At 38.7% G+C, this 12,149-nt stretch overlaps 1 protein-coding gene across 7 annotated transcripts in view; it reads left to right on the forward strand.

The window, feature by feature from the left end:
• The window catches only part of RALGPS2 (Ral GEF with PH domain and SH3 binding motif 2), a 232,884-nt gene that overhangs the window by 189,558 nt on the left and 31,177 nt on the right, over window positions 1–12,149 (forward strand). For 5 of the 7 annotated variants that reach the window (XM_006267261.4, XM_019500254.2, XM_059728346.1 and 2 more), the window contains 3 exons: window positions 3,605–3,659; window positions 9,660–9,737; window positions 11,367–11,472. In XM_006267261.4, the coding sequence (XP_006267323.1) occupies window positions 3,605–3,659; window positions 9,660–9,737; window positions 11,367–11,472 (239 nt within the window). The remainder of the gene's footprint in view (window positions 1–3,604; window positions 3,660–9,659; window positions 9,738–11,366; window positions 11,473–12,149) is intronic. The other 2 variants (XM_019500255.2, XM_019500256.2) reach the window with 1 other exon arrangement.

Raw genomic sequence — 12,149 nt, forward strand, 5'->3', positions numbered from 1 at the left:
ATATTGCTTCAAGTAGACCAGTGGGGGCCAACCTTTTTGGCAAGTATGCCACAAATTAGTCTCACGCCGCACCCCCCACCCCCGCCCTAAGTGCCATTCTGATCCCTTTCCTTTGCCCAACTGGCTGCTCTGCTTTGTTCCCTGTCCTGTGCCCCTGAAAACCTCCTGTTCTGCTTTCTGCTCCCTGCCCTACATTCCACTGTTGTGTGTTCTCCCCCTGGTCTGCTGTGTGCCCCACACAGAGGCTGTCTGTACCTTTTGTGGCACACATACCACAGGATGGCTACCCTTAAAGCTAGGGTGACCATACATCCTATTTGGCTGGGACAGTTCTGAATTTTAAAGGCCAGTCCCAGCCAGTTGGTAAAAATTAAAGCAAGAATCCTAGAATCGCAAGGACGTATGCTGTGTTCCACCAGGGAGGTGGAGCAGCATGGTATGCCACCTCCTTGCTGTACCACCCATGCCTCTGCCTGTCAGCCTCTGTCACTGCCTGCAGCAGCACTGCTGACTTGGGTGGGGAAAGGGGTGGCAATGTCCCAGATGTTCCAATTGTTCCTGATTTCTTTATGGTCAGCCTGCTTAAAGCAGACTAATGAGAGCCAAACAAGAGAGAGAGAGAGTCTGTCTGTCTGTCTGTCTGTCTGTCTGTCTGTCTGTCTGTCTGTCTGTCTGTCTGTCTGTCTGTCTGTCTGTCTGTCTGTCTGTCTGTCTGTCTGTCTGTCTGTCTGTCTGTCTGTCTGTCTGTCTGTCTGTCTGTCTGTCTGTCTGTCTGTCTGTCTGTCTGTCTGTCTGTCTGTCTGTCTGTCTGTCACAGAATCACACTCGCTACTAACAGCTCCATTACCTGCTATCCAGATTATTTATTATCCTTGAAACACTGCAGTATATTCCTTAGGGCCCTGCTACATGTTCAAATTAAAGCTAGACAGAAACCACCTATAGAGTTGTTAACCCCTTTTAAAGTACTAACTTTGTAGCTGGTTGGCTCTCTTTATACCTGGATAGACTTTTATATGGTGTGATAATTACTTTGCATGTGTGGCTGGTCTAAATGTATTGCATGATTAACCAGTTAGTTGCATATTAATTACTATGCACTTGTGGCTGGTCTTACTTTGCATGTATGACTAGTCTAAAATTATTGTGCAATTAAATTGCATAATATATGTAACATGTGATAGGGGCCTTAGTTTAATGAGTACACTTAGCAGTGCTATCTGCTAACCATCCTCCTTTTCTCAGGGGATTGTCATTCTGTAATATCTTTGGTGTTGAAGTTCCTCAAGGGGTTCATGTACATCTTCCCAGAAGGCTGGGAGCACCCGCCATCATGGGACATCCTCTGAGAATTGGTTTCTGAGTAGAATCTCTGGATACACACTACATGCTTAATGAAGACTGAGTCCTTGGTGGCCCTCACACTTACTAAAAGCATAAATGAAATACAGGCTCTCAGACTGAACCCACCTTAAATGGTCTTCCATTTAGATTTGATCCATATATATTTCCTTCTCAGGTAGTCTTTGAATTCCACACCACCTAGTCTATTCAGTTGCTGCTTTTCTTTCTGAAACTACTTTCTTCCCTTAGTGAAAAGAGTCTCCATGTTTTGCATGTTGTGAGAACGTTGTCTTTTTATTTGGATAGAAATAAGCCATTCAGATGTACACCTTGACTTTCTGTATGGCATATGCTGTAAAGTTAAAGGGGCAGCTAGTATCTTTACAGAAGCTATAGAAGTGATTCTTAGCATGTATTTAGATCAGAAAGATCCACCTGGACTTGTTAGGGCTTACTTCATTTTTGCTGTGATGCCTTCTGTGGCTTGCCTGGTAAATGTTTTCATGTAGAAATATGTATGCAGTATGAAAGCATGGAGTTCAGCCTACATTTTCATCTTTTGTTATTCCCTGGTAGAGGTTTCCATATTGGATGTGGATTTCATGCGTAGACCTGTAATTACCTTATAGATGAGGGTTGCTTCTATGACCCACCCCCCAAGTTAGGCTATTTTCCTAATAAGATTCTAAAACTTACCCAAGAGAATCATTCTCAGGTCTGGGACACTCTCTTCCTTTTTATACCATAATATAGCAAGTAAACAAGAAGCAGCACAAAGACTAAAATCACAGTGCCATTTAGAGGAACCAGTGGACTAGGCTGGTGAGAGACTGGGCTAGTGCTGAGCAATAAAAATTGCTTGAAGGTAGGAAGCAAGGGTGGTAACTGGGGCTAGAAAATGGGGCTAGTCTGAAGGAGGGAGAGCCAGAAAGGTAGATCAGTGGGAGGAAGCATTGACTGTGCTGCAGTTGGTGAAGAAGGATGGGATGGTCCATTGGTTAGAGAAGGACTTTTACTATTTGGATTTCCTGTGTTGATTCTGGACAGGTCACTTAGCTTCTCTGCACCAAAGTTCCCCATTTGTAAAATGAGGATAATAGTACTTCCCTACATCATATGGATGCTTTGAAGTTAAATATTTTAAATGTCGTGTAGCGTTTGGACAGTATGGGGAGGGGGGCATAATATTATCTATGAGGTTAATTGTCAAATTCAGAATCCCTTAATGTAAATAGAAGCAGTTAGGAGTGAGCACACTGGCAAATTAATAAATACAAATAACTGAAACAAATAATTTTGATCTTATTGTAGTATTTTAAGGATTTAAAGTGGTCTGTTTTGAGTTTTGTGTATGTGTACTTAGTTTCAGCTGTTAAAACCAAGGCATGCGTAAGTTATCAAGATCTGAAAAACAGCATGTAGGGCTTTTTTTAAATGAACTACGTCAAATTCCTGAAGTCCTAAGCAGCAACTTCATTCTCTAAAAAGTAAAATCTATATGATAAAAAAAAATTGGTGCAAGTTTTATGAGCACATGCATTAATTTTCATGCCTGACTGAGGGATTTAATTAATACTATAATTGCAAATTTGACACTTCCATATATTCATATCTCAGTTGTTAATCTTTATGGCTTCTTTTGACTCCATCCCATATATGCTATTTAACAAAATAGTTTCTCTGATGTCTGACCTTACATCTCATCTTCCTGGAATGTGGATAATCAAAATTTACAGTACATTTAAACCTTGTAACAGCCATGAATGGAATTTAACTTAAAACAACTGTTTCATGTCTTCCAAGTCGTAATTATTTTTAAGATATTGGAGATTCCTATGAGTGTTTGCCTTTTAATGGGAAGCAGTTTCTCATGGCAGGGCTCCATTACATTCTACAGTATCTAGGTACTTTGATGCCATTTAAAATACATGCAATCCCCTTTAAATAGCATTTTACTAGGCATGAAATAAATAAATGAAAATTTGGGAACCCATTCCTCCCTTACTAGTTACCTTTCTTTTTAAATTTGTGCTTATTGTGGGCGCCTAAAACCAGCCCTTTTTCAGATCTATGCCTCGTATTTTAACCTCAGATTCTTAGAATTAAAATTACGAAGGTGAACATTTTATCTGTAACAAATATTACATGGTTATTTCTCCTAATATTTAGCATAAGAAACTACCAGTTAGAACAGTTAGATTACAGATGGCATAAAATGAGGAATAAAGTAGTTTCAAAGTATCATCCATTCTGGTTCTAGGTAGCAGTGATGGTTCAGAACTTAGTGAAGAGACTTCATGGCCAGCATTTGAAAGGTAAGAAAACCTGTCACATTTAAACCTATATTTTCAGTTCTCTTCAGATAGTACTAGTTAAACCTATCACTCAACCCCAAAAGTGAAATGTCATTTTAGTGATGTTCAAGGCTCCCCTCTATAATAAACTGGATGATACTCAGTGCTTCTGGGTTACAGTAAAGCCAAGTGAGGAGCATCACTTTACCATTATTAGCTGACAACTTTGCTACCTGGCTTATGGCACAATGCAAAACAAGCCAGACTACCACTAAGCTTGTACAATACTCTCAGCATCATGCGCCACCCCTCATTTTCTCGTCTTCACATATCTTCAGAGTTCCCATCTTTTGCATTCTTGCTCTGTATCCCCTTACTATTGTCCCCTTGCTTTGAGGCTCTCCTATCCCACCCCACTCAAACTCCTTGTTCTTGCTTTCTTTTCTACATAGGAAAATCAGCTATCACTACTTGTCCTATGAATAAAGAGAGGCAGATAGCTACATTGCTCTGAAGTCATGCAGGGCAGGATGGCTTACTTAGAGTTGCCTCTCTGAACAAGTTAGTCTCTATGGCTGCATACATACATTCAAATCATCCAGGACAATTCTCCCAGGTTCGTTTTCATGAGCAAAAAAAACCTGACCTGTCCAGAAGTTCAAACAATAAAGCAATGAGCCTGCATTGTAAATGCTGGGCAGTAAAGGGACCTTACAGCACACAGCCTAGCAGAAAACTTTGCAGACTTTCTTTTATTTGTTTGTTTATTTTTAAGTGAATGTAGGCAGGGATCATCAGGGAAGGTGGGGGCATGGTTTGTGCCATGTACAGAACAGTCCTCTAACCTTCCCTCCCCTATGCTGTGTTTGAACTCAACTAAGGCTGGACAGAAAGTATGCTTGTATGCTTCCCTGCATCCAGGTGCTGCAGTGTGATTCAGGAAAGGATCAAGCCAGAAACGGAATACACCCCCTAACTGCTTCAGCTCTGGGCATTTCCAGCCCAAAGTGCTCAGTGGGCGTGTTCTTCTCCCTGTTTGGCTGGGACTGACACATACTGTTCCTTGCCCCGTGGGAGAGTGGGGAGAACCAGCAAAGCATGCTGGGATTTTGGAGGAGGACTCTGAACCTGCTGCCGTACAGACATTCTGTCTCCTGAGAAATATTCTCCAGAAAGCCTCTTTACTCAGGTTGTTCCCAAGTTATTTTTCTCCCCTAGTGGCCACTTTTACACTGGAAGAAAAATTACGAACTTCTGTATCCTCAGGGTTGTACCAGGCGAGGTACATCCATTCATAAAGCCCAGGCAAAATTGATCTAAGTTTTGCAGTTTTTTGTAAGCAGTGTAGTTTAGATCAGTAGTGAACAGAACATATATCTGTCCTTTGGGTGAGAGAGGCAAATCTTAGACTGGGCTCTACCCTTGTTAAACCTCTATGTGCCAAGCTTCTCTTTTGTTACGGCTATAGACTAGTTTTTTTAAACATAATATTTTTTTAATGAGCAATTGCAGTGAATTGAAGTGTGTTTAGCCTACCACCTGTTTATACACAATCTGCTTTCATATTCATGGAATCCATCAGTCTAGAAACTGACTTGGGTGACCATGCCTACCAATATTCATGGTAACAGCTTACTTGGTAGATACTTTGGCCAAAGTATTTGTTTATGGCTAGTAATTGTAACACAGTCCTAATATTTTTGCTTGTGGTTAGTACAAGTAGTTCAAATTGTAGAAGTTCCCAGTGGAGAAGAAATTAAAGTTTTGCTCTACTATCTCTTCCTATAAGGACTGTCCAGTTCATGGAAGGAGCAAAATAATTGCCCTTAAAACAATTCATTGCATAAGTAGCTAAAACAGTCTCTTAAGAGACTGACTGTTCTTGGGCTAATTCGTAGTCAGCACTAGCCTCCAAAACTGTTTTGAAATTTCTACTCCTAGAATAGGCATCAAGTCATATGGATGTAGAAAGAAAATAAAGCTATAAAGAGGAGAATCTGGAATTTGCATATAGTCTTTTTTATCTGTTGCAAATAAAATTTAAAAAAAAACTTTTTTTGTTCTTCCTGCTGTACTCCCATGAAACTAGAGAGCATGATTGGAAATGATTCTGAGATTGAGATGTAGATCTTGTCTTGGGTAACTCTGTGATTCTGGTTCACTAGGATGGCCAAAGCATTTATTTCAAAGTTTTAGAGATGGTGCTGAATGTTATCCATTGGCATTGTGACACAGCATGCAGCAGTTAAAGGTTAGATGCTGAAGTTTCTCTCATTGGCTGTCCTTCTGAATGTTGGTAGGTATGTTTACTTAAAATAGCTTGAATCCAGACTGCTGGATTGCTGATTATGGGGAAAAAACAAATATAAAAGTAAGAATAAGTTTTATTTCCTTAATTTGCTTGAAAAAAATAGATGCAGGTCACAAATACACAACCTTTGATCTCTGTAAGTTAGTTTAATTAAAATTAAGTGGAAAAGCTATCTGTCTAAATTTTTAGAGATACTTCTTAAAAAGTAAAAAAAGATTAAATAAAAAATGAAATTACTTTTTACAAATTCAAAGATATGTGGATTGCTTAAGGCCAAGATTTATTCGTGTTGGACAATATTTTTTGGAGAGAGAAAATAGGGTCATGATTTGTTTGCAGAGTTGTTGAAGATTCTTATCACTGGGCATGTCTGCACAGGATGCTTGAAGGCCCATTAGCCTAAATTTAAGGTGCATTAGGGCATGTGTCTACACGTGTATGCCTTTAATGCACTTTTAAAATGGCAGTTTTGGGCTAATCGTGCCTAAATTTGATGCTTGCAAATGCAGGTATTAAATTTAAGCACATATAGTTAAAGTGCACATGTAGATGTGCTAAAGTGTATTAACTCTGTGTATGGACTGACACGGGACTAACTTTATTCCCAAATCAGTCCACACACAGTGCTAATGCACTTTAATACCTGTGTGTAGATGCCTGCCTAAACCCACTTAATGTGGGTCACCAGAGTCTGGAACACACTCCCAGCAGAGCTGGTGCAGTTACCCTCCTTGGAGGTGTTCAAGATGAGGCTGGACAAGCACCTTGTCAAGCTCGTCTGAGCCCAATAACTTCCTGCTCATGGCAGGGGACCAGACTTGATGATCTTACAGGTCCCTTCCAGTTCTATGATTCTATGAATGCGCATTAAATTTAGGTGTGCCTAAATTCATGTGTAGACATGCCCACTGATTATGAAATAATTTGAGGTATTAAAAAAAAATGTAAAATTTCCATCTTGTTTAATCTTTTTTTTATACTTAGTAAGTGCCTTTTTCAAGACAGCTGTTAGTTTCCAGAATTTTATTTACCTGTTGTATATAATTCTAGGTCCAAATCAGAGCTTGATGTTCTCTTAATTGGTTTGGTCTCAGTTTTACATAAGGTTGGGCTAACTATACAAAGTTATCTTTCAGATAATGCAAACTGTACCTGATATAGAAGCTGATAATGCAGACTGTACCTGATATCTGTTGTTCTGATATTAAGAGGAATTGCCTGCCAAGCTGGTGGTTATGTCATTAATCATCTGCTTTCTTCAGAGTAGACCTACATATATTTAGTTGTTAGTTGTGAAACCTTTATATGCAACACAATGGCTAGGAATTCCAAGGACCAGGGGAAATATAATCCAGATCTTCAACTACCTTTTATTTACTCAAATACAAGATGAGCAAGTCCCTCTTCCCCTCCCCCCCCCCCATCAGCATGGTGGGTGAAAGCCTCTTGTCTTACATTTGCATACAAGGAAACCTCACTAAATACGTTGTCAGTCATTAAACTGCTGCCAAAAGCAGCATGTGCTCATAATGGAACCAAGCTATGAAGTTGATTGAATGCAGTCAACACTGAGCATGACTATAAAACATATATGGCCCCATACTGATTGATAAGAACCTTTTTTTTTGTGTGGCCCTTAAAAAACAGTCACTTACTCCCCCAGAAAAGAACTGGTACTGGGCCGGACGGTACTGCAATACCAGGCCAGCAGCAGAGGGCCAGAGCCAGCCCTGACACCCTCCCCTTGGTGCCAGAAGTGCTTGGTCCTAAAATGGCTGAGATTGATGGGAATCTACCGGAAGAATAAGTTAGTGTAGCCCATTTGGATAAAGTCTGTGGTAGTGCCCATTGCCCTCAATCCCTCTCATTGCCAACTCTTTTTCAAGTCAGATGAACCAGTGTATTAAATAAGTTTTGACGTCCTCTTCATTCCTACAGCTGAGCTGAGCCTTTCTTTCCCACTTTCAAAAATTCCTGTTTCTGCACCAGCCTTAAGTGTCTGGCAAACATCACCAAATGGTTCACCCAAGAATCCCTTGGTCACCCCCTCTTTGTCTTTCTCATATGATAGGTGTGGACCTACACTTCATTATGTGGAGCTGGGCCCCTATTGCCCTGTCTCTCATCTGCATAAACATTTTTGGAGGCTCCCTAGACTCACAATAAGAACACCTAGTTCCAATCATGACCAGGGGTGTTAATTAGCTCATGGATCCTTTGTGGACATATCTGGAGTGCAAGCACATACTGAGCAGTGCTGAGCTGTGGGGTCGCCATGGCTTGAACCACTGACTCTGCTGGGGCTCAGCCCAATAAACTATATGGTAAATTATGAGCCTTTTGGCTTTGGAATATGCATATGTTGTACTATATATAAAGTAGGTACAAAAATGCTGCTTAAAAGCATGCTTATGGAGTACTTGTGCTAAAACATCTAGCAGTTTCAAAAAAAAGTAAACTGCATCAGTCCTGGATGAACTGAGTTTATGGGTTCCTGTAGTGATTTCCATATATGTAAGCTTCCCTCAGGTATGTTTATTTCAAGGGCAGTGTTTTCATATTTTCCACTTGTTTCTATATGCTTATGCAGAGCAAGATCTGATGGTAAGGTGAGCAAAGAGGCTCCCTCACTCCCCAGATTTATTTTCTTTGCTGTAGCGATGAGAAGGGGATAGATTTAAGGCAAATCTCCAATAATTAGGTTCTATACCTGGAGAATTATAACAGTTATAAATTTTCCATATATGGATCTGATTATCAGGGGGTGTCTTATATTCAAGTAAGTATGGTAGTAGAAAATTCCATATTTTTGTTCCCTTCAATGTGGGGCTACAGCCATTCTAAACCCATTATACCTAACATTAAATGAGACACAGTAATGAAAAGGTAAGTCTAAAATCCAAGTGGGCAGTAATATCTAAAATGGTTCTAGTTAAAGGCACAGACGTGTAACCTTCCTGTATGAAGTTTCTATTCCATATAAACTGCAGTATTGTAATGTTAACATGCTTGCTTAGTTTACTTCGTTTGCATTTGAGTTTTGAAACTAGAGCTTTTTAAGTTATAAATTACTAATGAGATATTGCTTTGCTGATTTTCACCAGATAAGTAAAGGTGTATCCAGTTTGAAGTATCTGTCTTTTATGAATATTGTGTTAAATAGATAATTGTCTCGTAGGAAAGTGCATGTGATTTTCATTGAAAATTCTTGCCTTCAAAGGTTGATTTGGAAATAAATGGATGCCATTACGAGAGACTGAATTAGCAAGTCTGTTTTCCTCTAACCAGCAGTTTGCCTGTGTCTAGTTTTCAATCCAGGGGCCCCATTACCCTTTGTTTCTTGTTGTATCATCTGTAGTCAGAATTTAAAGACAGAAAAATCTGCAATCTTGTTACTTCCCATATTTTCATTTTGTCCTATGAGAATTAAAAGCCGCCTTTCTGTTCTCAAAGCCCATTCATTGAGGTGCCAATAAAAATAACCCAGTGTTATAAGCACTGACATCAAGAACATCTGTTTTTAAATAAGAAATAGATTTTGAAATCTACCTCTGCATGTTTAATCTTAATTAAATTCTCCGCTATTCCTTACTGTTGGAGAGGTAGTTATGTAGAACAAGGAAAACTTTATTACACTGTTCTAGAAAATAATTCTGCTTGTGTGAATAAAAGTATATGTAATGCATACAATTTATAATGGAATTCAACAGGAACAGATTATACCATTCTCTCGGTCCGGTGACAAGAGTGGCACGAAATGGCTATCGAGGCCACATGAAGGCCAGCAGGTACAATCCCCCCTGCACACAGAGGTCACAAACTTTCCCTCTGGTGTTGGTGACTGGTTTAATAATTAAGTGGCTCTCTTCTGATATGTTTGATCTTTCTAACTTTCGTCTCCAAATTAAGATAGTGCCCTTTTTCTTACAACAGAACTTCTTTTTCTGTGATTTAATCTATATCATCATATGGCCTTTGGCTTGTTCTGATCTGTATATCCAGTTTCTAAGGCACTGAATCTTTACATCAAGCCGTAAAGATGCTTTAAGCTATTTAATATAGGTGGGTAAAGTAACCATGTAAGCTACAAAGCTGCTTGTCATGCTTGAGACTGCAATCGAGTTATTTTCTTTGCTAACAGCTTTTTATTAAATTTGCCCTTTTTTCCCTCCAAAATTATCAACTTGTTTAACTTGCAAGCCTGAAATTAAATTGGCCCTTTGAGTGCCAAATCATTCTCAATAAAGGAACTCCTCAGAAGTTGCTAAGCTCACATAACTTTGTTCTGCGCAGTTAAACTATAACCTCTGTCTGCAGCAGTGTGGTTTGCTAGTTGTGAAAGAGAAGGCAGTAGCTCAGCTTTTATGCAATAAGTATCAAATATTGTCTGTAACGGAGTTAAAATCACATTCATGTGTCAGTCTCTGAATTTGTCTGCATATCCCTGGCAATCACTAACTGCAGTGTAAATGTTTGCCAGATTTCTATGTTTTTTGTATATGCATAAATGGTATGATGAATGAACTGATGGATTCTGTTTACTTTAACAGGCATTTCAGAAATTTTTGCTTTCTCAGCTTGCTTCTAGAAAGCTGATGGATTCAGGAGTTTAATTATGTAAATGGTTTGACATGCACTGACATGATTCCTGAAGTGAAAATAAAAAAAGAAATAATTTCTGTTTTAAAATAGATTTTTGTAAGCCAGTCAGCTGCTCAGTTTTCATAAAGTTAGGTTTCCTTTTCACAGTACCTGGTTTTTGCCCCCTTGCTCATGGGCACTGTTCAGACTCGGAGAGGATTATTAGAACTCCAGCTGCATTAAAAACGCTATCATTTACTGCTGTGGGCCAGCTTTTCTGCTGTCTGTTGCTGCTGCTGTTACTGCTTTCAGATATTTTACAAATGAATTGTGCATGTTTTTCTAAGCTTGTGTGTGTGTGTGTGTGTGTGTGTGTGTGTGTGCACGCACATGTTGCAGTTTTACTGTCTCAAAGGATTCTAACAAATAAAAATATCCAGTCTTTGAATTAAGAACTAAGAATGAACTTCTAACAGAAAAATGCAATAGTATTACAGGTTTGCAGATAATGTAAACATTTTCCCAGTTAATTAACTATAGTTGAATTTTTGCTGTATCTTGAGCTTTGGAAAGTTTGTTTGTGTTTTCTAAATCCTAAACCACCTGCTGGGCTAATTAGTTTTCTAATCACTTTTGTTTCTGATTGAAAATTCCGCAACAATACCTTGTAGGAGCCAAAGTCCTTTTCCACAATGGAGTCCAATAAATTAAATGCCAGCATTTCTGAATTAAAGAACAGATGTTTACATTATGTTTTGAGTAATGATTGGAGAAGTAACTTAAGAAAAAATGTTTATAGTTTTTTTTCACACTATTGTCTCACGTGCTTCTTCTAGTTCTCTAGAATCTGAAGATTTGGCTGTTCATTTGTATCCTGGTGCAGTTACTATTCAAGGTGTTCTCAGGAGGAAGACGTTGTTGAAGGAAGGCAAAAAGCCTACAGTAAGACTATTAATATGGCCATTTTCCCTCTTCCTCTGTTTTAAATTTTAAAAAGTTCCTGGGCTAAAAATGTGACTTCTTTGTTCACTTTTACTTTACTGAAAGTGGTCTGGTAAAATCAGCCAGATTTGTGCTCAAATAAGAACTGACCGAAGGGCCAAATGATATATATATCTGCCACTTACATTTATGAGCAAACGTGCTTGTATATATTCTTGGTATTCATATGTATTGTCTAAATCGGGGTTAGTTATCATCAGGGAAGATTGATCTTTCTTGCTCCATCAAAAGTATTCCATTAATCTTAAATGTTACCCAAATTTTTCACTTGCACAGAAATGCTTCTAAATATATGTAATTTACTGTAGTCTGCTTTTTTTTCTTTTTGTCTGCTGATATCCTCCAGTGAAAAAAGAAAACCATTAAAATGTTGATGCACTGTATTTATTAGAGTAAGATCCTGGCAGTTAGTAAAAAATTAATATTTTCACAATATTTCTGTTTAAAGTTGACCTGAGCCTAAAGAAAGAAGAGCTCATTTTTTTTACAGCTGCCACAGCTTTAGATCTTTTATGCATGCAGTATTTAACCTTCTGCTTTGTTGAGAGATGTCTATCATTAATAGGGATGTGTGAAGCTTTGGTCACCAATTCAATTCAGAGAAGATTCAGCCTGAT

This window comes from Alligator mississippiensis, chromosome 5, assembly GCF_030867095.1.
Source record: "Alligator mississippiensis isolate rAllMis1 chromosome 5, rAllMis1, whole genome shotgun sequence".
Taxonomy (NCBI): Eukaryota; Metazoa; Chordata; order Crocodylia; family Alligatoridae; genus Alligator; species Alligator mississippiensis.